The sequence below is a fragment of the Peromyscus leucopus genome, chromosome 4 (assembly GCF_004664715.2).
Source record: "Peromyscus leucopus breed LL Stock chromosome 4, UCI_PerLeu_2.1, whole genome shotgun sequence".
Lineage (NCBI taxonomy): Eukaryota > Metazoa > Chordata > Mammalia > Rodentia > Cricetidae > Peromyscus > Peromyscus leucopus.
In genome coordinates, this window is record NC_051066.1 from 145,344,439 (window position 1) to 145,370,651 (window position 26,213).

Sequence of the window (26,213 nt, forward strand, 5' to 3'; positions counted from 1 at the left end):
TTGGGGGCTCTGCCCTGGACCTCCCAGTACCTCCCTGGCAAGATGAAGGAGGAAGCAGCCATTTCAAAGGAGGCCACCACTGGGCCCCAAGTGCCAGATCTCTGTCCCTTTTGAGAAGGGTCAGGAAGGCACACACGGCTCCAAACACACAGGCTGTGCCACAGGCAGAAGGCCAGCTGCCGTCTCAGGCAGTCAAGGCCCAAGCCACCAAAACTGCCTGAGAGATGAGATGAGTGAATGCTAACAGCCCTCAGCCCTGGGTTCCTACAACGATACCTAGCAAAAATGTCCATTCTCATCATGCGTCTGACACCACACTGCATTCAAGACCCCATACAAAGACAAGAAAGGCGAAATTTCAACTCATTTCTGGAATTCCCCACATCTCACCCACCTTAACTCATGAGTAATCTTCCATCCATTACATTTTGCCCCTGAAACTCTAGGCTTCTGGCTGATGCACCTTTCTCAAGAAGCCTGAATTCTCCCTGTAACGAACTTTCTCCCAATTCCTTACTTAGTCTGGTGTCTGAATTCTTTCTCTGCTGGTGTCAGGAACCTGGACACCTGGATAGAAATCTCAATCTGATCAATCTTTGAGAATTCCCAGTCCTTAATCACAGGAAATACCAAGTGACTTGAGGGGCCAGGCACAGCCCAAGGAGATGAGATCTTCGGACACACAGGTACCTTGAGGGGCCCTGAGGGCCTGGGTACGTGGCTTGGCCTCTAAGGGCAAGACAGGGCCTGTGTCTTGCATTAAAACCTGAATGTTTGCCTGGAATCATCTTTAGATGATGTCTGAAGAAAGCTAAGAATTCCTGTTTGACTTAAAGTTCAGGCCCCTCAGCAAGCAGTTCTGTTTGGCTAGAACTTAATATCACTGTGTTACTTTTTGTCTATTTTTGTGGTGATCTCTCTATAGTAATCAACACTGATTACCTTCTTTAAAACAAACTTACCCTTTTCATAAAACACACCAGATGTTTAAAGAAAAAACATTGTACCAATATTGGTTTCAGAGATGTACCCAAAATTAAATTTTGGAAGCACAGTGTCCGAGCCTGCTCCTGACATTTGGAGTGCCTCCATGAGTTCCTAAGCAGGCAACTTCTGCCACACCTTCTGAAGGGGGGGACTCACAACCTCTCAAAAGAATCTTTGACCAGTTCTTTCTGGCTTCAGACCTGAACAGTCCATACCCTGGGGGGAAGTGTTTTCAGAGAGGAAGCTCTATTTGCTTTAGCAAGGAGAGGTATATCCCACAGTGCCACACTGCTATTCTTCCTGGGGGTCCTCTCTGACCAGGAGAAGTGTGACCATGGAGGCCCTCTCTGACCATGGAGGCCAATATCTGGGACAACTGAACTGAAGCTCAGTTTTCTGGAGTAGAGGCTCACATGCTGAGTAGAGACCCTGGACCCTGAAGACATCAACGGAGGTTCCGAGGACAAAATGTGAGTAAGTACCTATCACACCCACTCCAGGAAGGAAGGCACTTTTATAACTGATTGAGTGTGGCATGAAGACCTGAGCCCAGCACCCAGCACCTTCCCTGTATATAAAGGAAGGGGTCTGCCTTAGCCCCTGAGGCTCATGGGAGCTGGGACTACGGGGCTGTATCCTTGTACCTGTCCTCACAGAGCTGACTGCAGGATCCACACGCTCACAGAGTTGGATTTTGTAAACTTTTATTTTGTTTTTATTTTTTAAGATAGTCCTGCTGAGTAGCCCAAGCTGGCCACAAACTGATTTTCTTCTGCCTTCACTTCCCCAGTCCAGATTGGGGGCAGGGAAAGGTTTTATTTTTTTTGTTTTTGTTTTTAGCCCAGGTTGGCCTCCCAGTAGAGATTCTCCTGCATCAGCCTCACCAGGGATAGGATTGTCTGTGTGTACCACCACGCCTGGCTCACCTATATCTTTTCAATTAAATGTGCTAAACCCAAAAGGGAGAAATTTGTGGGAAATTTCTGCTGTCTGCTGTTGATACGATATCCAGAGGCTGATATCCCAGATATCCAGAGGCTGCCAGCTGTTACTTGGCCAAAGTCAGCAGGTCTTATTTTACCCACTGTTTTCCGCTTCCTTCAATGATGTGCTATGATCACTTAAAAAAAAATTATTGTTTGCTTTTTTTTGAGACCCAGTTTCCCTGTAGCCAAGGCTGGCCTTGAACACACTATGGAACTGGGTCCTTTTCCCTGCCTCAGCCTCCTGAGTATGCGCTTACAGACATGAGCTTAATTTTACAGATGCGGAAACTGGCCCAGAGGGGTTCAGAAATACATTCAAAGTCGCACAGCAGAGACCACCTCAGTCTGAAGGTGACTGGTGTGTTCCCTCTCGATCTCACATCAACGTTCAAAACCAAGATGAAGTTCTGGGACGAGGCCCCGGGGCAGGAACCTACGCGCTCCCTATGTGAGGATGTAGCTTAGTCCAGCCCCTAGTTGCCCTGAACCCTTGGAAGAAGAGCTCACTGGTTGGGTTTGTGGGGGGAGGAGCGCCCTTTGCGAGCCTGCAGCTGTACCCTACGCCTGAGCGAGTCGCCACCCGCGTCCTCCACCACCTCTGTTCCACGTTTGAGAGCGAACACCGACGCAAGTGGAACCTACGACGCAGCAAGGCCTGAGCCCTAACTTCCTAGCCTGACGCCAGGTTTCCTAGCCTGCAACCGTCAGTGGCGCTAGCTAGCGGCCAGAAATCTCCGCAGGTTAAGCACTGGATAGGTCGAGCCCTCTGTTTTGTCCCTGTGCCGCCCCAGGTCCCGCCCCTTCATTTGGCCCCGCCCTGGCGCGCTCCTGCCACTGTCACCTCGGGCCCGGCCCCGCCCGAACCGCGCTACCATTGGCGGTGGTGGCGAAGCCACTACCCCCACCCCAGCGGGGGAGGCTTGGGCGATGAATGAAGCGTGAGTGGGCTGCGCGCGAAGGCCAGAGCGCAAGGCGCAGCGCGGCAGCCGGGTTCGCAGGAAGGTGAGTACTCTGGGACCTGAACAGCGTTGGGGATGCGGACCAGGATGGGGACAGGGTCTGGCGCCACCTCAGATGGCCTCTTAGGTGTGCGGTCAGGAGTGCGGCAGGTGTTCGCGGAGGCCGGACTGAAGCGCGGCGGCGCCGGGGCGGCGTGGGGTACGATGTCTGGCGGGAAGCAGGCCCGGGCACCGGTGAGGCACCCTGGAGTCGCTCTGTGGGGACAGGGCGGGACCGAGGGAGCCGGATGCAGAATTCACTCCTTGCTGCCAGCTGCCTGCGAGGGAGCTGCGAGTCTGCAGAAAAGGAAGAGGCGGGAAGCAGAGCCTCTGCGCCAGAGAGAGAGGGAAGATGGGAGAGGGCTGGGTCACAGGACTGCACGTGGGGAGCCACCTGGGCTGCCAGCCTGGGTAAGGGGCCGCGAGCACACGCGGACGCAAGGCCCTGCTGGCCTAACCAGGAACAGGTCTACCTGCGGCGGCGGCGGCGGCTGTTGCTAAGTCAGAGGAAAACGTGAAGCACAAAAGTTGCTCACGGGCGGCAGGCTTTGTCCCTCCGAAGAGCGCAGATGTCTGGGTCCCTGAGTCCCGGCACCTTCATGCCGCTCACGGGCGTCCCCGGGCACAGGTGAACGCCAACGAGGATTTCGGCCGCTTTGGTGCCTGCTTGGCATGCTTGGTTCCAAACCCGGGAACCCGAGGCAGGGTACCTCCTTCTTCCCGGGGAGAGGTCAGCATCTGCAGGTGTACGGAAGTGTGAGATAGAGACACAGTCGAACCCTGCAGCTTGCCGAGCCCCCAGCCTCAGTGGCCAGAGTTTAGCGTGATGAGGCTTGCTGGCCTCCTCCAGACATGGCCATGGGGTATTTCTGTCTAGAGGCGTTGAAACCACGGTGGTTTATTCGTAATGGAACCAGCTCTCCATCCCTATTTCAGGGCAGTGGTTTTTCTAGTTTAGTAAACCAAGGCAGCTGTCTAGTCTACAGCTGTTAGGCAGCTTGGGGCAGGTGGACGTCAGGGGAGCGAGCACCTGGGGTTTAGCAGAATTATTTATAACTCTTAGCTGTGGTAATGGGGACAGCAGGAACTGTTTGCTGAGCCTGGCATTTAATGGCTGGAGGCTTTGGACAAGAGCAGCTCCAGGCAGCTTTTTAAAGTCCTCTGGCATAGAGGAGCAGGCTGAGGCACTAGGATGTTTGGAGTGCCTAGAAAGACACGGGGGAGGTTGGAGGTTTGTACCCTTTGCCAGTCATTCTCAAGAAAAGAGGGACGCCAGGTCAGAGAATCAGTTACCAGAAGAGGACAATATCAATGACCAAAGGAGAACAGGTACCTTTTGGCTGTCCATGTGCTGCAAAGAGTGTAAGACCATGTGTAAGACTGAGGGTCTCTTGGTTGGGTCCTCCTTGCTTTGCCTGCCCACTAGGAAAGGCCAACAGGTACTGCCTGGAAAATTCTTCCTGGATGATCTAATTGTGGTTCATTGGGTGTGGTCCCAGAAGCAGATGCTGGACAAGTCCCAACCAGAACCTTCCCCAGGACTGCAGAGGGGCCAGGCAGGCAAGAAAAAGGCTTGTGACTGGGCAAAGGGAGGGGCAGGGCAGGGAGGATAAAAACTTGGTGAATGGGCCCAGCAGGAGAGCAACTGATGCCCAGTAACTGCCCTGCACAGCCCCTGGTACGAGGAGCTCTGTGCAGCAGTTTGGACTCTATGCCTGCCTGACTTCCAGACACCCAGGTTTTCTCAGGTCACTGGTACTGAAGTTTGGGACCTGGTGCTCTAACTGCGAGTCTTCTATTACAGAAGGCTCTGACAGCCTATTTCCCACGTGGGTACCGCTGCACTATATGAATTCATACCCTTGTCATCTAAACTGGAACGGGTTGAGTTCTCAAACGTTCTCCAGTGGGTCCCTTTCAGGTTGACATTTGAGACACAGAAACGCCAGTGCTGACTCTGGTGCTCTTTACAGGCAGGAGGGGACACCCTGCTTCCTCTTGAGGTACACTCAGTGCCTTGCGAAGTACGGAGAACAAGTACTTCCTTCCCGATCCCCATGACCACTGGAAGAGATCATAGGTTAGTTCCTGGAACCCAACCACCAACCGTGTTCTGGGATTCTAGTGAAAGTCTGACCTTGGTGTGGTCTTGATGAATGTAGGGGACAGGAGGCACAACCCTAGTTCTCAGCCCTGTGAGTCATTGGACAGGCCCTCAGGGACTGTGTCCCCAAGTGTGAGGTGGCTAGAGTTCTGCCTGACCAATGGAGCCTGGAAGCCATGATGGCGGGGAGTAGAGGAAATGAGCCAGCATGCTGGACCTGGGTTGTATTCTCTTGTGGATTACTGCAGAGGCAGCAGCTGGGCCAGGGTGGTCTGGGATGTTCCTTCCCTCTGCTTCTCTTGATCAGCTCCAAACTTGCTGCTCTCAGATGGGGGGGGGGGCTCTGGTTTTCCCCGACACTCCTTCTTTCCCTGTGGACAGGTGTCATGACCTCATTCTTGTTAGCATCGCAAAGAATTAGAATCAGCTGAGTGTCATGGCGCACACCTTAAATCCCGGCACTCAGATGGCAGAGACAGCCAGTGAGTTCAAGGCCAGCCTAGTCTACATAGTGAGTTCTAGGACAGCCAGGGCTTCATAGTGAGACCCTGTCTTGAAAATACAAAAACAGGGGTTGGGGATTTAGCTCAGTGGTAGAGCACTTGCCTAGCAAGCGCAAGGCCCTGGGTTCGGTCCTCAACTCTGAAAGAAAGAAAGAAAGAAAGAAAGAAAGAAAGAAAGAAAGAAAGAAAGAAAGAAAGAAAGAAAGAAAGAAAGAAAGAAAGAAAGAAAGAAAGAAAATACAAAAACAAACAAAAAAGAACTAGAATCCTGGACCACATCTGTAGATGAAGGTGGTGCTTTTTCAAACCACATGTCTTTTAAGAAACTACTCATGTGTGGATCAGAAACTGGGGGCCATGGGTAGGCTGAGGCTTGTTGCCTTTGTCTGGGCTTCCCTTGGCACCAGATATCCAAAAATATGGGAGCTGAGGGACCTCCAACATGTCCTTTCTTCTCCCCACCCAAGTGCTATTCAAGCACTCTTTTCTTTTTTTTTCGGTTTTTCGAGACAGGGTTTCTGTGTGTAGCTTTGGAGCCTGTCCTGGATCTCGCTCTGTAGTCCAGGCTGACCTCGAACTCACAGAGATCCGCCTGGCTCTGCCTCCCGAGAGCTGGGATTAAAGGCGTGTGCCACTGCCGCTGACCCAAGCACTCCTTTCTTATGCTCCATCTTTGCCTTTGCCTTGCAACTTTTAACCCTGCAAGCTTTGCAGACCCAAGTCACAGAGAACGCTTAGGATTACTGGAGAATGGTCCTCTCCACCCCACCCATACGTACTTGGGATCCTTGAATTTTGTGCTTGGGGTCCCTTTGGCTAGAATATCCTGCAGGTATGTTTGCCCCCTAAGAGGCCACCTGGAGGCAGTGGCTTGGCTGTACCAGGCAAGTCCTTCAGCTAGCTAGAACTACCCCCTTCTGAACCTAAGAGGACCCTGAAAATCATGAAGGTTGTCACCAGAATCCCTCACTCCCCCCTTTGCCCCCCAGAATGTAGAAGAGCTGTGAGAACCATGAGAACTGCCACATGGTCCCCTGTTGCAGGAAAACTCTGACCATCACACCAATAGTCAGCAATGCAACAGAGTCAAAGCAAGCTACTTTTGTCCCTAACTATCAGATGAGCTGAGGGACGTCAAGTGAGGTGTGTGGGCTTCTTGGAGTCTGGGAGTGCCATACCTCAGAGGTTGGGGTTACTGATCCCAGTACTGTAGGTCTGTTTCCCATGAGCCTTAGTGGCAGCTGGGCCCATTTATGTAGAGGGCTGAGTCCTTCACCTCATACCACGTTGCAGGAGAGAAACTGCGGATCAGAGAAGCTTGTGAATTGCCAAGTGGGGAAACACCTGCCTGCCTTGGAGGCAATCTCTACCTTGCCTCTGTTTCTCAAACACACCTTGATTAGCAGACTTCCATTCCTCTCTGGAGCGTGGTGCCTGGCAGAGCCCTCTGCATGCTTCTGGATCCCCAGATTCAGACAGGGTGGGAAACCCTACGTAGGTTGAGACAACAGACCTTGTGTGTGGGACAGGTCATTGTGGTGCCAGCCTTGGTGTCTCGTATTCAAATTCCCTGTCAATTAGTCCATGGCAGCTTCTGTGCAAAGCAGCTGTCTTCCTGAACTTTTACCTGCATGTGGCTGCCTGGTGTGCAAACTAGTGCTTTAGTGGCTGACCCATCTCCTGGCCCCACTGCCCGAGCTTCGTTCTGAAGAAGTGGAAACACACTCCACTTGTGTATAAGAGGAGATATCCAGGAGAAATGAGGAGGCAGGGAAGTCCCAAGGTCACAGGAGTGGCTGCTGACAAGGGTGTGTTGTCAGCAGGAATGCCCAGGAGAAAGTTGGGCTTGGTTTGGTGGTGGCCCCAGAGCAGTTTGGTGCAGTGAATAGAGAATTGCCTTTGTCTCCTTCTCTTTCTGGCTGTAGCTGGGGATGTTGGGGCTGAGGGGAGGGGAGAGGAGAGGAGAGGAAGAGGAAGAGGAGAAGAAGAAGAAGAGAGGAAGAAGAGGAGAGGAGAGGAGACTGATGGGAAGAGAAATGAATCCGGTTTGCTGACTGTCAAGGTCTGAGGAGGTTCTAGGATTTAGGTCTCAAAGTGTCCCGGAACAAGGACAGAATCATGCTAGACATCCCGGGTTTAGGACTTTAAGATGTCCTAGGAACGGCCCGCAGAGACCTAGGTAGCAGGGACCTGGGGCAGAGAACTACTCTGAAATCCTTTCTTCCAAATTGCAGTGTGAGCAGAGACCTGGGGGACTGCTCCAGCTGGGAGTTTAGAAAATGGATGGACAGGAAACAAGCAAGCATGGAGGAGCATGCAGCCAGGCAAACCAGTCCTTTTCTCACTGATTGGGCTGTGCCAGGCTGCCTCTGACCACTGAACTCTCAGACTCTGAGGAGGAGGCCACGGCTGGATTCTTCCAGGATTAAAGACATCATCAGGTAGATGCTGCACTTGCAGCCCTGAAGGCAGTGTGGGGGACTTGTAAGGGAATCTTGGTCACCTGTGGCCACCTAGAATAGCCCACATGTATTCCCCACGCCTGTGCACATGCCTACCCTCTCCACAGTGCTCAGGTGTGGAGCTCTCAGCTGACAGCAGGGGCCCCAGGGCTTCATCATCCTGGGCTAATCAGCTTGGCCTAATCCCACAGGGCTGTGCTGCTGGGCTCTCTGGGTGGAGCCAGCCTGGCGGGCTGAGGCAGAACTGGCAAGGTTGGCTCACTAGAGAGTGGGCTGTGTGAAGGATCCATATCCCTGCTCCTCCGCACCTGAGCAGTGGTGGTTCAGGCGAACCTCCTCAGGCTGAGAAAGCTCCTCAAGCCTGGTGCCAGCTTCTCCTGGCCTCACATATTTTTCTTCTCCAGTACACAGCTGCTAGAAGTGGAAGTAGATTCAGGGCTGGGGCTGCCACACAGGTAGCCGTCACTCCCGTGGCCCCTCCCACCAACAGCTATTTAGTGGTGATGGTGGGGGTAGTCACATGGCTGGAGTCCCAGGGTGAGAAAGGTCTCTGTCCTAGGATAACTGTCGGAGTACAGGGCCCTTCTGAGGGTAGTGATGGACCTGCCTCCCATGTAAATTGGAGCCAGTGGGGATGTATTCAGGATGCTCAGGCAGCCCACATTTGGTCATGCACACAGGGTGTTGGATGTTCTGTGAAAGGCTCTTCTCTTACAGCAGTGAGTGAGCAAGTCCTAGCTCTATGTGTTAGCCCCATAGGAGCCCGGATTCTGCTGAATTGCAGCTACACATGGCTAGCAGGGAACTCTTAAGGACTGCTCATGTGTGGGTGTGGGATCCTTGTAATGGGGACCGTGTCCTGGGGGTGGGTCCCTGAACCCTGGTGCCTAGCAGAGTTCCCACTCATAGCAGAGGGGTATCAGTGCCAAAGGAATGGCATGAGCTTGCATGAGACAGGGTTCTCCAGAGAAGGACAGACAATGAGAAATATAAGGGGATTTATTATTAGGAACTGGCTCATGAGATTATGAAGATGGACACGTACCAAGATCATGAAGACAGTAAGCTGAGATGCCAGGCTCCCTTGGGCTCTACCCTTACACACACACAGCTAGGTCCTCCAGAAAGTGGTGCCCATGGACGCCATGGTGTCTCCTTCAGAAACCCCTCACTGACATGCCCACAGTGACATGTGACAAGTGTATGGACCTGGAGTCTAGCCAGCCTGACACTGGGCTCTGCTCCAGCCATCCCATAGCCTAGCAGGTCCTAGGAAGAAACTTGAAAGCTAGTGACTGGGACATACTTCAGCAGCACCATCCTCCTGATATCAGAATGATAGCTGTGGGTGTGGGCATGGAAGCCCAAAGATTGATATGTATGCAATGAGATCTTTTGCTTTTATTGGTGGTGATGATGGGGTGTATGTTTGTGTTATTGTGTGTGCAGGAGCACATGGTGTACACGTATGTGAAGGATAGAGGACAACCTCAGATGTTGCAAGCACCATCTATCTTGCTTTTTGAGACAGGGTCTCTCACTGACTTGGCAGGTAGACTAAGCTGACTGGCCAGTGAGCCTCTGGAATATGCCTGTCTTTACCTCCTCATGCTGGGATTGTAAGCTTGCACTGTGAAATTCAGCTTCAAAAAAACCATGTGTTCTAGGGATTGGAACTCAGGTGCCCATGTTTGCAAGACAAACACTTTACCAAATGAACTTGGCCCCATTTTTAAACATTTTTTTATTTATGTGGCTGTGTGAGTATATGCCTTCTGTGTGTGGGTGCCCACAGAGGCCAGAAAAAGACATTGGACCTCCTGGAGCTGAAGTTACAGGTGGTTGTAAGACACCTATAGGTGCTGGAAATGGAGCTCAAGTCCTCTAAAGAGCAGGGAGTGCTCTTAACTGCTGAGCCATCTTTACCACCTTGCAGCCCTGTCTTTTTTAAGTAAGTCTCTAGCTTAGGTTGGCCTTGAACTTGTGATCCTTCTAGCTCCATCCCCCCATATGCTGGTTTTACTGGCATGTGCCACATGCCTCGTCAACTACGACACCCTACATTGGAAAGGTAGCAAACATCAGAAAGTCACTTGGCTAATATTTAAAGTAGGATTTCAACTTGCTCATTTCAGTGTAGAATGTAGATAAGTCTAATTTTAGATTGTGCTTCAAATATTTGTCAGTGTTCTTAGCTCAGGTGAAACCGTGGTGACGTTGGTGCTTCGGACATCTACAGCTAGAATGCTTCTGAGGTGGCTCTCATTTTCAAGGAAGAAATCCCTCTGTTTCCTACTGTTTGCTGCTGATCACAAAAACTGCCATCTGAGTTCCATTACACCGTGCACACTGAGCTGCCTGTCACCTGTGTAGTCCCCAGTGGCTGTCCGGGGGTAGGGTGGAGGGAACACAGTGGGCATGAGGCCAGCCTGGATTAAAGGCAAAAACAAACAGTACTCTGGTGACCTTGAGTCTTTTCCTTCTGACTCTCCTTGTGCCCTCAGAGTTTGCTTTCTGTTTCAACCCCAAGTTCCAAGGCTGGCATGCAGTATGGCCGTTCTCACCCTCCTACCTGGTCCTACCCTGCTCCTCTTTGTCCCTCTCCTGTCCTGTTCCATTGCAGTTTGAGAAAGTAGACTAAATGTGCTTGCTTTGGGGCAGGAGAGATGACTTGGACAGCAAAGAGCTTGCTACCCAGACATGAGGACCTGAGTCGGACCCCTACTATGTATGTGAAAAGACAGGCCTGGTGACACACACCTGTAATCTCAGAGCGGGGGAAGCGGGACAAAAGATCTCTAGGACTTGCTGGGCAGCCAGCTTAGCCAGATCAGTGAGCTCCAGGTCCCATAAGAGACCCTGTCATAAATGACAAGGTGATGAGCTGGTGAGATAGCTTAGCCCGTGGGGACACTTGCCACCATGTCTGATGATCTGCATTCAACCTCTAGGACTTACATAGTAGAAGCAGAGAGCTGACTCTGGCACACTGTCTTGTGACTGCCATGAACAAATAATATAATTTTAAAAATAGAAACTAGTTGAGGAAGACACCCCATGTTGGCCTCTGGCCTGTACATGAATGTGCACATATGTGCATATACATATGTGTATACAAAGCTACTCTGCGGTCTAGGTGGGGCCTGGCTACACTGGCTGCCCAAGGAAGGTTTGACTCTTGTTCCCACCACATGAAGACTGCCCCAGCCTCAGGTGCTCTCTCCTGGCGCTGTCCTTCTCAGGCAGGGACACCAGCTTGTAGAGAAGCGTGGGCACAATGAGTAGTACCCCAGGCATGGTCACCAGCACCAATTACACCAGGAGTTCTTACGGTAGAATCTCTGCTGTTCACAGCCTCAAAAGACAACTACTGATGCCAGACAGTGCCAACGTGTAAAAGTCAGCCTGGCACCAGTGGTGGGTCAGTGTCCTTCAGAAGAGGGCGAAGTTGTACTATGTGGACCCAGCCGTGAGTTAGGTCTGAACTACTGCTGGCCGGCTGACCATCAGACTCTTCTGCTTCTACAACAGAAGGCTGCTCGGGCAGGCAAGGCCAGAGAGGACGGAGTGCAGGTCTGGGCCCTGTCTGGGCCTCAGCTCTGCTCACTGCTTGGCGGTCTCCATCTAGCAGCTCTGTCTTCAGTGTTTTCAGACGTGGCCACACCTTCAAAGTACTGGAATCCAGCCCCCGGTACCAGGCCAGGTGTGGCTCACTGGCAGTAGGGCTGTAGTCAGGAGCAAGATGAATGAGTGAGGGGCTGACCAGAGGCCACTCTGAGTCAGAGAAGGCTTATCCCAGTGATGGACCACTATGTGGGAACTGAATGTTCATGTACGAATGTCGACAGATTAGGGAAGTGTTTGCTAATGAGAAATTCTATTCACAGAATAGACCCAGCGACAAGACACTCTCTCATCTCATCAAGCCACCTCTGCTGCATCCCCCCTGCCAAAGTCCTCCGCACGAGGCTGGAGATGCCCCAGCACGCGATGGGGGACAAGCATTTCCTTTCCCTCCCAAAGCACCTCTTCCCCAGTGCGTCCTCAGCCACAGACAGTGGGTGTGACACTCCACCCAGCAGCAGAGCATCCCCAGCCTCCCTGCGCTCTGCCCACAGCCCCCTGGACTCTTCCAGCCAACACCTGTTTGAGCCCCAGGTTGAGAAGCGGAGTAGCCAGACAGCCCGTGAGGTGCAGTACAAGTCTGCTGGGCCGAAGAGCACACTGTGTGGCTGGCAAGCCTTCACTCCCAAGTGCTTACAGGTCTTCAACACCCCCAAGGGCTTCCTCTTCTTCCTGTGTGCAGCCTCCTTCCTCCAGGGCATGATAGTGAATGGCTTTATCAACACCGTCATCACCTCCATCGAGCAGCGCTTCGACCTGCACAGCTACCAGAGTGGGCTCATCGCCAGCTCCTATGACATCGCTGCCTGTCTCTGCCTCACCTTTGTCAGCTACTTTGGGGGCAATGGGCACAAGCCACGCTGGCTGGGCTGGGGTGTGCTGGTCCTGGGGATTGGCTCCCTGGTGTTTGCACTGCCCCATTTCACTGCTGGCCACTATGAGGTGGAGATGGATGAGGAGGTGGGGACAGGGGCGTGTCTGGCCAACGGGAGTCATGTGGAGTGTATGGACTCAGGCCTGTCCAACTACAGGCTGATCTTCATGCTGGGCCAGCTGCTGCATGGTGTGGGTGCCACACCTCTCTACACACTGGGTGTCACCTACCTGGATGAGAATGTCAAGTCAAACTATTCACCCATCTATATTGGTGAGTGGAAATTGCCAAGGAGTCAGGATGGGTAGACAGAGGGACCAGATGGTGACATTGGTAGAATGAAGTAGATACTTTCTGGGAGCCTGGCTAGATGATCTTATGTCCCTCCCTTGGTCATATGACCCAGGTGCCCCTAACTTGAAGTGGCACAGCCATCAGGGGGTTCACCAAAGACAGGAGAGTAGATGCCAACTTTTCTAAGAAGCCCTGCAGGGACTTCAGGCCAGAAATCTCAGGAACCCCAAGTCCTCAGGCAGGGCTGGGGCAGGGTTAGCTGGCATTGAGCCTCTGTGGTTTGGAAGGAGTCCTATGCAAAAGTAAGTAGGAGGAATAGAGCCTGGCTCCCTGTGTGGCCTGTGTGTACTCTGTGCCTGGCCTCTCTAGGTGGGAAATAAGTGGTGAGAATTTAGAAATGCTGAGACTTTGAGACAAAGCTACAAAACAGTTCACAGGTTCTGTGTGGTGGCCTGTGACCTTCAAGGCAGCTGCATGCAATGCTGCTAAGCTCACTGTCCACGCAGGCGGCCTCGGATTTTATGCCCTCCCAGCCCAGGCTCCTGTTGGGGGTGGGGGCAGTAGGGAGCCCATCAATCATTGCAGACTCCTCTCTCTCTCTCCGATGGCCTTCACCTCCTGCTTTGTCCACTTATGCCTGCCTTTCCATGTTCCTCCTGTATGGACTCTGCCCTCACCATGCAAAACAGAGTCATAGCGTCTCTGCTTTCATGTGAGTACAAATGATGTCCAGAGTGCACTTTTGGGGACATTTTAGAAGTTGATGACTGGATATCATTCCCAGTTGCAGGCCACACAGATGCACTCTGACCTAAAGGGGTCCACAGCGGGGCTGCAGGCATGTCTTAGGAGGGCCCGCTGAGTGGCGTGTGACGACTGCACACTCTGTTTGCCTTCTAGCCATCTTTTACACGGCAGCCATCCTTGGACCTGCAGCAGGCTACCTGATTGGAGGAGCCATGCTAAATGTTTACACAGACGTGAGCCAACGGTGAGTAACTGGGCGTATCCACGTGCCTGCCTCAGCACCTGGGGTGCTGTGGGCCCCAAAGGACGTGTCTGATATTCAACATGAGGCTGGAGCAGGGAAAATCTGGGCTAGTCTTGGCTACAGGGATTGGGGCATGCAGAGAGACTCAGGGTCTTTGGGTGGCTTCAAGGACATAACCAGGAAAAGGTGAGAGACATGGGGGGCGGGGTTCAAGGTCACATGATTATGAAGCCCTGGCCATGTATCTTCAGGCTCTTTTCTTGAAGTGACAGGCAGTGCGCCTGTATCTTTGTAAATGTAAATGGGAGAGTGAGGAGTGAGAGGGATAGAGGGAGACAGCCGGGAGGTTGGGGTGGCCCTTGCTGATTACTGCCCAGCAAGGCTGTGCGAATGGCCTGGTCCTGTCCTACCATGGGAGGGCGGCCCTTATTGAGTTTTCCTCGTAGCTGTGTTGGGTCTTGGGCACCACTCCACCTTGGGACTCTCTCTGCAGATGGCGCCAGCGAGGTTTCTAGTGCTCTGCCCTCTCAAAATGCCGCCTCTAGCCCTGGGTTGATACTATGGGGTCAAGGGTGCGTGTTCTATGCAGAGCCTGAGGTAGGTCAAGGCTCGTGTCCCCAGATCTGGATGTGTTGTGCCCCTTGGGCTCTGGGTTCTGAGTCACTCTGCACATGGGGGTGGGAGCGTGATCCAGGCCTTGGGGCAGCTTCCTGTTGTACCAGAGCAGAGGTTTTACACTGCTGTCTTGACCTTGCTGCCTGAGTCCTTCCTCCATTCCTCTCCTGTCCCTTATCCGGCCATCCCTCCATCCCTTACTGCCCCTGCACCCTTTTCTTCCCAAGTATGAAATCCCACTGGCCAATTGCTCCCTTCCCACAACTTTTCCTGTCCAATTTGAGAGCACCTCTCTCCTCCTATGCAGATGGCAGTCGGACGGCTAATGGTTCCTGTGTGGGTAGCTCAGTGAACTCCAGCTGAGCCCTTTGTCCCCTGAGCTCTGTGGCCCTGAGGATGCCAGCTGGTGTGGGGAGGGACACCAGCTGTTACTTGAAGCTCCTGTCCCCAATGGGCCTTGCCCCCAAGGTCTTAGTCTGAGGCCCAGATGCAACTTCCCTGGGTCCAGCAGTCAGAGTCTGAGTGAGGAGCTGCTCTCTTAGTGAATGGCCATATCAGAAGGCTTCTCCAGTCTGAGGGAGAGGTGAATGTACAGCTGTAGCCCCATGGGCCTCTGTTGCCCTCTGTGCAGAGATCCTAGGGGAGTGAGCAGGTTACCCCATGCATGTGCTGAAAAGGACATGGGTGGTCGGTCAGTAATCCACGGACCATGGCTTCTCCCAATAGGACAGAGCTGACCACTGACAGCCCACTGTGGGTTGGTGCCTGGTGGATTGGCTTCCTAGGAGCTGGGATCACCGCATTCCTCATCGCCATTCCCATCCTTGGCTATCCCCGGCAGCTACCAGGTGAGTTCCCTGCCCTGGTACAGAGGTTCCATCCAGGAGGCAGGATATGTTCTTTCCTGTCCTGTCCCCTTCTCTCTGTCATTTCAACTAACGAGGGATGGACTCTTTGGTCTCAGTCTTCCTCTGTGTGAAGAGCAAGGCTGACCAAGCCTGCCTGCTACCCTTCCCATGTCTCCACCAGAAACGACCCCTTCACTTCCACTCTCCTGGGCCCACGTGACCCTCTGCTCTCATAGCTGCAGACCTGTCACATGACCACCTCACCTTTTTTCTGGCCCACGCCCTCAGACCTTAGACTGCAGTGCTGCATGTGTGTCAGCATGTGGTGTCCCCAGGTCCTGAGGGGTGGAGGAGTCGGGGTCGGGGGCAGCCTCCGTGGAGTATGTGATGTCCTCTAGAAGCTATCTGCTGACTCTATCCCTCCAGGTTCCCAGCGGTACATCGTTTCCAGAGCGACTGAGACACAGCAACTGAAGGATCACAGCCACAAAGCAGTGAGCAATCCGACTTTCGGCAAGACTATCAGAGACCTGCCCCTGTAAGGAGAAAGAGAGAGAGAGAGAGAGAGAGAGAGAGAGAGAGAATGTGTGTGTGTGTGTGTGTGTGTGTGTGTGTGTGTGTGTGTGTGTGTGTGTGTTGGGTCCCACATGGGGTCAGTGCCCCCTCCATTACCATCCACAGCCTCTGAATCTCCTCTTGACCCAACAAGCACCCCAAGACATGGGCAGCAAGCTCCTGGAGGCACAGCCCTGGCTGAGGCCAGAATCACTGTAGGAGGCCCCACAGAGCAAATGTCTTTCTACGGCATGCCCCTCTGTGTACCTGCAGGCCTGGAGCCCTCCCCAGGCCTGGGGCCCTCCCCAGGGAGCCCCTCAGGCAGTATAGATCACTCTTGTCTTTGCACTTGCTATCAGAAGCTCTAAGGAGGTACCGTTCTGAACCACCCATAGGACAGAGAGCCACAGGAGCAGAGGCCTCTCTCACTGACATTCTCCTCCCCTGGGGTAGTCTTTTCTATGCTTTCCATCTTCACTCCATCCCCCTTTTCTCTCTGTCTGTCCTGACTCTGCTGTCTTTATGCATCAAGGTACAGTCTCTGAGCTACTGGGGTCTTAGAGAACAATGTGGATTCTAGGAGTCTCTGGTACTTACACTTATGTCTCCTCCTTGTAAAATTGAGCTTTCCATAGACCTAGGGAAGGTGGCCTTAGGAAGCATTGCAACCCTTTCATATGTCCTGATCTTATGAAAGGCGGTGTCTAACTGACCGCTTGGGAGTGGAGGGCTATTGTGGGTGAGGGTGAGTCCACAGCCTGTTCTTAACACAGGGAGGGCAAGGGTAGCCTCCCAGAGAACCCAGAGGGACAAAGGGAGACTGGTAGAGGTGGAGATGCAAGGTCTTTGTATCTCATTACTGCTCACCCAGGAGAGCCAGGAGTTGCCTACCTAAGAGGGCTGAGCCCCAGGCACGGCTGAACTGGCTGAGGGCCTACTAGTTAATCTTACAGCTGTCTGTGTTAAGCCCTCTAGGGCAGAATAACATGGCATGAGCTTTGTTCAGCTGGGGAACCTGGGCTCTTACAATTTATACAGTAATTCATTAGTGTCTGAAGCCAGGTGCTGGAACTGAACAAGCACAGGAATGTGTGCCTCCTTTACGATCATGAAAGTCATGGCCAGTTCTCAGGGCAAACTCAAGAATCTCAACCAACCAACCTGCAGTGGGATTAGATACTTTGTGTAACATGTTCCGCATGGCGGAGTCACCTCATCCTCAACAACCAACAGCCTGAAGCTAAGCAGGTCTAGACAATACCTTAGGAATGGACAAGCCTGTGCGTGGCTATCCACACCAGCTATACCCCAGCTGGGGAGGGGCTGGGGAGGGTCAGCAGCCTGAGCCTGTCGGTCCCTGACGGCCACAGTTCTTCCACAGATGCTTTGTCAGAACAGAGCTGAGCAATTGTCTGGAAGGACTTTTCAACCCTCAGGTAAAGAAGTAAAATGTAGGAATTGGGTTGCTGTACCTTCGAAGGGATCCTGTGAGTGTCTCACTGGGTCCAGTCTGACCTCCCAATGACTCTAGTCAGTGTCTAGGAAGCAGTGGGTTCTTGCGAGTGTGAACTTCCTTGTGGAGCCTGCTGACGGTGGGACTGAGAGCTGGTCCTGGCTTCTCAGGGCACTGATGTATGGTGGCCACACAGCAGACAGGGAGCAGGCACCGGCTCACCAAGCCTTGGTAAGCTAAAGGAGCAAGTTAGAAGGCACACAGCATGCAAGCGGTGCTGTTCTCCTCTCGCTAAGAGCCAGTCACCTTCCCCGGCTTCTAGAAGCAGTTTCCCTGCAGAAGACAGCGTAGCTACTGCACCACAGCTTACTGCAGCACAGCTGACTTCAGGGAATGCCCTGCCCCGTGTGAGCTGTGACCGAGAAGGGTGACTGTGGGGCACGCAGTCACTTGTACGGTGACCAGCTGTGTCCCCAGGCTCTGTTCCCAGGGGCTCTGTAGGGTTTCGCACCAAGTCTTCTGTGATATCTCACGTTCACCCCCACAGTCAGCACACAGCTCTCACCCCAGGGAAGCGAGAGCCTGACTCCCAGCAGGCAGGTGGGCGGCGTCTTTAGAAGCACTGCTCAGATGGCTGTGCTGTCCGGCCCAGGGTCTGTGCTGCCACGCCCTGGCTACTCTGCCAGGGTCCTGGGAAGGCAAGTCAGGCACCTTCTCACTGTGCGGCTGCTGGTGGGGATGGCAGGGGGAGGGAAGGAGCCAGGTGAGGGAACCCAGGGGTTGCAGTGCCGGGGCCTTAGATTCTCAGGACTCTAGCCCAAAGTCACCAGGGGATTACCAGACTGCCTCTGACCACCAATCTGCCATCATTCCTACAGCCACTGTCCCCTAAGTACAGGGGAGAGAAGGGGAGCTAGCCGAACCCAGCAGAGACTCTGTGAATGTCCCTGTTTCCAAACGCAGAAGATGGCTGCCCCCTTTTCCCAGAGCCTGTGGTTGGGAGTCTGTACCTCTCTTGGTGACTCCTGTGCCTTCTAGATCCCTACACTTTGGTGGCCTCTTACCCCTTGGTTACCCCCACCCCTGGGAGCCCCTTCCTAGACCTGTCCAGCCCTGAGCTTGGTGGTCACCCTTACCCAGAGCCTCTACTACTTCTCACGGTGGCTGCCAGAGGTGACTACTGTCTTTATTCACCCGAGGTCTGTCTCCTTGTCCCCACACTGAAACTGGAGATCAGCCACAGCAGCGGCTCGTCTCTGTGTTTTAGTAGCCTTGAGGACAGGTGCACCAAAGGCTGGTAGTGGGGCCATTGATTCACTACCTGCCAAGCCCAGCCTTCCACCCCCTCGTGGTGTCCGGGATAGGTGTGGGTACCACTTCACCGCCTTCTCAAAACCAGGGCCCTTTGTGTGTGGATATGGCAGGAGTGGCAGGTTCCTTACATACAAAACCTGACCCTCTGTCTTTTTCTGGTCTCTATTCCCCTTTCACCCAGCTCGATCTGGCTCCTTCTAAGAAACCCCACATTCATCCTGCTCTGCCTGGCAGGGGCCACCGAAGCCACACTCATCGCCGGCATGTCCACATTCGGTCCCAAGTTCTTCGAGGCGCAGTTCAGCTTGAGTGCCTCCGAGGCTGCCACGTTGTTTGGTAAGGAGACAGAGCATTGGAGTACTCTGCAGAGAGGGCTATGACTCCTACACATGTTAATCACAGCCTTCAAACTCCAAGTGGACAATGCTCCAAGGGGGAGGGCAGGGTCAACTCCTACACACAGACCGCTTTACCCACCATCATTAAAGAAACATTTTGAGCATGGCTGTCCCCATGAGCCATGCAGCCAGTGCCCCAGAGTCTTGCGGATCTAAGTTTGAGTCTCTGTACCTGCCTGACAGGACTCTATGGCAGGCTGGCCTTGCAGGGATTACAATAGCGGGTACCATCTAGAACATTTACTCAACCAGCACCCATGGCCTCCCTGTGCTGAGGGCAGGGCCACAGCCTTACTGATCACACTTTTGGCTGCAGATGCACCATGCCCTGGTTGGCACTAGGCTTGGCCTAGGGTATTGACCAGTGTAGATGGAAGGCATCAGCTGCAGCCCACCCTGCAGATCTCATTGTCTGGGTAGTGAAAGGGTGTCATATTGGTGACCCCGCTCTCCCCAGACATGTCCTTACCTGGCCCGGATGCCCATACCTGGTGGCTCTCTCCCTTTATTAGCACTTTCCTGTGCTGACACCCGCACCCCTTGTATACCCACAGTGGGCCTTCCAGGCTGAGGGAACCCATTCTGCTCCCACAGCTATCCCTGAGCACCCAGGGCCCTCAGTGTCCACAGTGACGATGCAGCAATGGCAGGACCAGGGGTTTGGGGCCCTCACTGAGTTCCTTCCTCAGGATACCTAGTGGTGCCAGCAGGCGGTGGTGGCACGCTCCTGGGTGGCTTCCTGGTGAACAGATTCAAGCTCCGTGGCTCTGGGATCATCAGGTTCTGTCTGTTCTGCACCTTGACCAGCCTACTGGCCTTCTTTGTCTTCCTCACGCACTGTCCCAACATGCCCATGGCAGGTGTGACAGCTGGCTACGCTGGGAGGTGAGCCTGGCAGAGGCCTGGCAGAGGCCCACATTCCTGAGGAGGGCTGGCACTGGTGGGGAGATGCAGGGCCACAGCAACACAGGGGCAGGGAAGTGCAGAATGCCTGCACACATGCTAACACACCATCCAATGCCCCATGTCTGCAGCCCCCTGCCTGAAGGCCACTTGGACCTGAAGGCGGCTTGCAACGCCATCTACTGTTGCCAGGCAGAGCACTACAGCCCCCTGTGCGGTTCAGACGGCATCATGTACTACTCGCCCTGCTATGCAGGCTGCCCTGTGGGTGCTGAGACTGGCCCTGGTGGCCAGAAGGTGAGTGCGGTCGCTGCCCACTGCCCCGCTCTGGCCGGGACCGGGAAGCCTCCGCCTTCCTTGTATGATCAGCGTTGTTGTTGGGCTCCCCAGATGTACCGAGGCTGTAGCTGTGTCCTTGAGAAGGTTGCCTCTGGCTTGGGCAATGCTACCGCAGGGAAGTGCACTTCCACCTGTCAGAGAAAGCCCCTCCTCCTGGCTCTCGTGTTCGTTGTAATTATCTTTACATTCCTCAGCAGCATTCCAGCTCTGACCGCTACTCTACGGTAAGAAGCTCTCACCACGTTTTTCTCTTTCAGTGCCAGCAGGTGGCGCTCTGCAGATGCTGCTGGGCCCTGGGGTAGCCGCAGGCCCAGGAAATGGGCCGCGTTCTAGTGGCGTCGGAGTCGACTGTCTCTGGTCCCCAGTGAGGTGTTTGGCACCTAGGGAGGTGGCGATGTGGCCAGGACTCTTGCTGGTGTAGGGGTGTGAGGTGCGCAACCAAGCTCCCACGGGCTCTGACATTGCGGTCTTCATTGCAGGTGTGTCTGTGATCAGCAAAGGTCCTTTGCCCTGGGGATCCAGTGGATTGTCGTGAGAACACTAGGTATGGTGTGGGGTGAGGAAGCCATACACAGGTGTGCAGTGCGTTCATGAATAAGGAACCTAGAGGTGGCCTGTCACCAAGCTGTGTGTTGCTATGCCCGCAGGAAGCCCTGGACCACACTGAGATGGGCCTTTCCCCAAATGTCCACTAGAGGGGCCCATTGTCGTTCATTTACCCAGTAGGTTTCTTTACCTCAACACAAAAGGGCCCTCTTGAGAAACCATGGCACTCTTTGCCCAATGCCAATTCTTCAGAAAAAGGGGTTAAGCCCCCTTTGTACCCATGAGAACACAAATGGACAATATGGCCTTGCCAAGGTCTTCCCTGTGGTTCACCCTTTCTTCCCCCACCAGGGTACTAAAGGAACTCTCTCCTTTGGCAGGCAGTATTCCAGGGCCCATTGCCTTTGGCTGGGTGATTGACAAGGCCTGCCTGCTGTGGCAGGACCAGTGTGGCCACCAGGGGTCCTGCTTTGTGTACCAGAATGAAGCCATGAGCCGCTACATGCTCATTGCAGGGCTCACTTTCAAGGTGAGATGGCCTTCTGGGGTCTGACTCCACTTCTGCCGCTGCCCACTCTCTTTCCCCACCTCCTCCGACTTCGACCTCCTGCCTTACCATAGATGAAGGCACAGCCATGGGGTTATGACCACCCTGAATCCAGCTGACTTCACAGAGGCTGTGTTGTCCTTCACAGTTTCGAGGGACAGGGCTGGTCCATGTCTTTCAGGGGACCCTGTTCAGGCAGTGCCAGGTCCTTCCACCTTTCCTTGGCCCCTTCTTTTAACCAAACGGCAGTTTGCATTCTCTAACTGAAGTTCTGGTTCCCCATGAGGGACTGACTATGCAGGAAAGGTGTGTCTTTGTAGGGCAGAGTACTACAAAAACAGCCTCTTGTCTCCCCAGGTGTTGGGCTTCCTCTTCTTTGTCACTGCCTACTTCCTGTACAAGTCCCCATCATCATCCTCGGATGGCCTGGAGGCCTCCCTACCCAGCCAGTCCTCAGCCTCTGACAACCCCACAGAACAGCTCCAGAGCAACGTCTGACACCATGGGCCCCTCCACATCTCCTGAGGCCTCTTCCTGGATACCCTAACCCCATCCTCACAGGGTGGCAACCCTGAGAACCTTGAAAAACCTCACACTGCCCCATACTGTGACTGAGCAGCCTCTGAGATGCTAAGGAGGAAAGAGTATATCACATAAGAACCAGACACATCCCCCAAGCCCTAGTCTCCAAGGCATCACTACATTTCATGGACTGTCACCCGGTCCTGACTTCCTGTGTCTACTGAGAAGCCCCTGCAGGGCAGCAGTGCCCAGGGTGGCATGATCCTGTGGAGCCAGCTACTTGACGTTTTGCTTGAATCAGCTCGTACTGCCTGTCCTCGAAGCCTGGTGGCCTCTGTGCTGGGCAGGAGCAACTTGAATCGTTACGTGTGGACTTACATTTTGCACTGAACAGTGTTTGTGGAATCAGTTTTGTACCTGATCGTGTGACTCATGTCCAAGCAAACTGCAGTGAGGGTGTGATCCCATCTGAGGTGCCACGCAGATTTCGTGGATAATGTGTTTCTATGTTTTTGGTTAAGAGTATGTACATAATATATTTTAATATTTAAAGCAATGATCTTTGTGTGGCATTTTATTTCTATGGGTCTATGATTTGGCAGGTCAGTCTGCCCATCTTTGATGTAGGTTTCCATAGCAATAGGCTGTCCCAGGCATTGGCTGGGCCCACAACACTTCTCAGGGAGCATCCCTATTGCCCTTGTGACCAGAAGCAAGGCAACAGTGGTACAGGCTCCTGCCCCAGGGCCCCAAGTAGACAGGCTTCAGCCCAGACCTCTGGACCTTCCCCACTTCCTGACTGACTCAGGCCACATCTGTGAACCTTGGGGTTGGGCATAGAGTGGCCAAATACTGCTATCAGTAAGATATGAGTTGGGGAACCCTGTGCACTCTGTGCAGATACAAGCATATGCAACGTGAGGATTGCACTATGGTGTGAGTACTGAGTTGAGAGACAGGCACACACAGGCACATATGCACACACAGATGGCCTCCACTGCTGACAACCCAAATCCAGGGGAATGAAGGTCACAGGGCCTCTGTTCCAACTCATAGCCATGCCCCTCACATCTGCTGAGAAAATAGCAGTGTGCAATGTTTTGGGTCTCATGTACCTTGCTGTGTGCTGAGGGGGAGGGCAGCTAGGTAAGAGGTGTGTGTATATGCATGCATACAGAGGTCAGAGGATGGCCCCATTGTCACTCCTCAAGGACTATCCGCCTTGATTTTTGAGACAAGGCCTCTCACTGGCCAGGAGCTCACAAAGTAGCCTAGGTTATCTGGCCGAGGGATCTGCCTGCCCTGCTTCCCTGGCACTGGGACAGCAAGTGTGTGCTCGCATCTCTGGCTCTTTGCCTAGGTGCTGGGGGTCGACCTCATGTCCTCTTGTTTTCATGTCAAACACTTCGCCAGCTGAGCTGCCTCCCGAGCCCATGCACCTCCTTTTGAAAAGCTAACACCTCTACGTGACCAAGGCTGTAGCAGGAATCTTCAAAGTTCTTATTAATAAAATCAAACCTGGGGCCAGTTATTGGGGTCAATGCTGGAAGATCAGAGAGACAGAATAAGCCACAGCTACCTCACCTCGCCGGATCCTCAGCTGATCCTGTTTCCTCAGACTGGAAGCTTCTGAGTCCTCATCCCAATGGCTCTCAGCTGAACTGCTGCTCGAAAGCCTGAAGCTTAACCAGCCAAATGCTTAGTTTCGGGGACTCACGCCTTATATACCTTTCTGCTTTCTACCACCACTCCCTGGGATTAAAGGCTTGCTTTCTGGGATTAAAGGCGTGAGTCACCATGCCTGTCTGTATCCTTGAACACATGGATTTCTGCCTCTGGAATGCTAGGATTAAAGGTGTGTGCTACCACTGCCTATCCTCTATGGTTAATATTGTGGCTGCTCTGTCTCTGACCCCAGATAAGCTTATTAGCATGCACAGTATTTGGGGGAACACAATACCACATAAGGCCACTCACTCCACTTTTCTTCTTATCACAACTAGACATGCAGGTCACAGCATCTAAGCCCGTAACCATTGGGGATGAAGCTCAGACTTTCTCAGAATTCCTGTCTAGAGAAGTGATGGGTCCTTCAGGAAGACACAAGGTACCACACTGTCACACAAGAGCCATGCAGTCACACCGACACACAGAAACACACACACACACACACACACACACACACACACACACACACACACTCTCTGCTGGCACTCCAACTCAACTTGCATAAACATCAGGGCTCCCAGGCCATCACTCTAGCAGGATTATGAATGATGAGGACAAGGAGGCTCTGTGTAGGCAGATGCCCTGGTGAGCCAACCTGACTTTCCTCCCTGGCACCTGCCAGCTTCCCTCAGCTGAGCAGTGAAACACTTGGGCTTCTAATCACAGCACTGCCCTCTGAACGCAGGGCAGCCCTGCCCGCTGGCTGTGTGACCCCAAACACAGAAGAAGACTTCGTGTCACCTGTCTCAGAAAGGCTGGCTGCTGTTCACATCAGCTCCTGCATCGGGTTCAGAGGCCTGCCTGGTACTCACAATGCGGTCTGAATACTGCTTCTCGTCAGACCTCACACCTGACGACCCCTGCACGACCCACTGAGAAGCTGACCGAGTCTGTAGCAGTTTTTTCTAACTGGGTGTCTGGATGCCTCACTCTGTTTTCTGGGCACCTTGATAGCTTCTGTGCATTTTTAGCTGAGACACTGATATTCAGTTGACATTGCAGAAATTCTATCAGATGGAAGAGTGACCCTTTCGTGAGACATAAGCTAAGATGTTCATTCCTTGCTGGAGTCCACAGTTAACTGGGTACTTTTTTATACTATGACTGACCACCCTTAGTGTGGTCACCCAGGCATAGAGTGGCCTCAAATCAGAAAATGTTCCTCTGAGGCCACTAGGGATGGGTGGGTGAGTCCACCTGAGATTGGACTCAAGAATCACCAATCCAGGGACAGAGATCAGGTCCCACCAGAACCCTCCCTGGTGTCCCCAAGCTGCCAGGACTCAGGCCATTCCATCTCTTTGTCACCTATGGTTTCCTCCCCAAGACAGAGCCCCAGGATCTAGCCCATTAGGGCACCAGGACCTCAGGGATGTGAGTTTCAGTGACTCACGCTATGCAAAGCCCTGCTTGCTAGCACCCAGAGAACACCTGTGGAATACAATGATTCATGTGACCACTGAAGGTGACCATGTGCCTTGCCCTGCTAGTCCTCACAAGCGGAGGACATTCACACACCAGGACAGAAACTTCAGGGCCCTGACCTGAGAGGCAGCTCTGAAGGTAGACTGTGCTTTCCTTTCAGAGTCTCTGGGTACCCTCAGGCTTCCCTGGGGTCCTCAGATCCCCCTGTAATCAGAGATCCATTTCAGGCAGCAACACTTTGGCTTGGCAAAGGAAAGAGACAGCACAGATGAGAACCCTCCCCGGCCCTCTGACCACAAGTGGGCTAAGCTGAGTGGGTGTCAGAGAGGGCCACACTATGGAGGCAGCAGCTTCCTGGACCCTGCCTCTCTTGAGTCGGCAAGGTTGGAGGCTCATTTCTGACAACAGATTCTTTTCCAGGAGACCAGTGCCATGTCCAGGCTGGGCTGTCAAAGCTCTGATGTCCAGATGGCTTTTCTCTGGTGTTCACACACACTGCTGCAGACAGGCTCCAGGGTTATAGTCCTGCTGAGTGGCACAGGCATGTGGCAGAGGCAGCAGCAGCTTAGCCCACACTTGGCTACCCTCCAACATCCCAGGGGTCAGAGTGAGGGCCATGTTAACCAGGCTGCCTGTGGGGAGAAGACAATCCCAGGATTAGGTGGTGCTGTCAGGGCCCACCACACCCTCTTGGTTTTCTGTGAAGGGAACTTCGGATAGCTGTGACAGTGAGATATACTAAGCTCTGAGGGATACTTCTGGGTTTATGGTCTGGGGTTCTTTTCAAGTAGCAAATGCCAGTGAAGGGCCAATGGCCATGTTTCTTTTATTCTTATATTTGGTTAAAAATAATCAAGCAATTGCAGAATTGCTTTAAGCCTCAGATGATGCCTCCCCTTTCCTGGTTAGCAGACATCTGGAGGGACGGCTATCTCTTCAGTTCATAGCTCCCCAGATGGAAATGAAGGGGTTTCATGCTTCCACAGGGGCTGTAAACCTAGAAAGCTGCAGGCCAGGGGGTTGCACACCCAGGAACTGCATGCCTGGAGGCTGCATACCTGCCTGCCCACACTGTGGACCTAGGCTGCCAGGCCCATATCAAATGCCAAGCTCACATCCCAGCATCCCAGGTCTTCCTCACACTGGAAGGCCCCATGCCAGCCCAGTGAAGACCAAGGGTGGCTATTAAGCTATACC

General features: G+C 53.3%; 1 protein-coding gene across 3 annotated transcripts; it reads left to right on the forward strand.

The window, feature by feature from the left end:
* Nucleotides 1-2,803: 2,803 nt before the first annotated feature.
* On the forward strand, nt 2,804-22,419 carry Slco4a1 (solute carrier organic anion transporter family member 4A1). 3 transcript variants are annotated; one of them, XM_028885331.2, is made up of 12 exons: nt 2,805-2,975; nt 11,928-12,811; nt 13,733-13,823; nt 15,165-15,286; nt 15,713-15,824; nt 18,790-18,944; nt 19,696-19,891; nt 20,041-20,206; nt 20,300-20,472; nt 20,728-20,792; nt 21,175-21,323; nt 21,699-22,419. In XM_028885331.2, exons 1-12 carry the CDS (start codon nt 2,905-2,907, stop codon nt 21,837-21,839), a joined length of 2,325 nt encoding a protein of 774 aa, XP_028741164.2. In that variant the 5' UTR covers nt 2,805-2,904; the 3' UTR covers nt 21,840-22,419. The 3 variants fall into 3 exon arrangements, with proteins under 3 accessions (XP_028741163.2, XP_028741164.2, XP_037061356.1); XM_028885330.2 differs by having other exon boundaries at nt 2,804-2,975; nt 20,041-20,472; XM_037205461.1 differs by lacking the exon at nt 2,805-2,975 and adding an exon at nt 7,551-8,019 and having other exon boundaries at nt 20,041-20,472.
* Nucleotides 22,420-26,213: the final 3,794 nt, after the last annotated feature.

Coding starts and splice junctions, on each gene's coding strand:
- Slco4a1 (XM_028885330.2), top strand. CDS start 2,905: ATGAAGCGTGAGTGGGCTGCGCGCGAAGGCCAGAGCGCAAGGCGCAGC. Junction 12,812..13,732: donor CTATTCACCCATCTATATTG/GTGAGTGGAAAT, acceptor TTTGCCTTCTAG/CCATCTTTTACACGGCAGCC. Junction 21,324..21,698: donor TTGCAGGGCTCACTTTCAAG/GTGAGATGGCCT, acceptor TTGTCTCCCCAG/GTGTTGGGCTTCCTCTTCTT.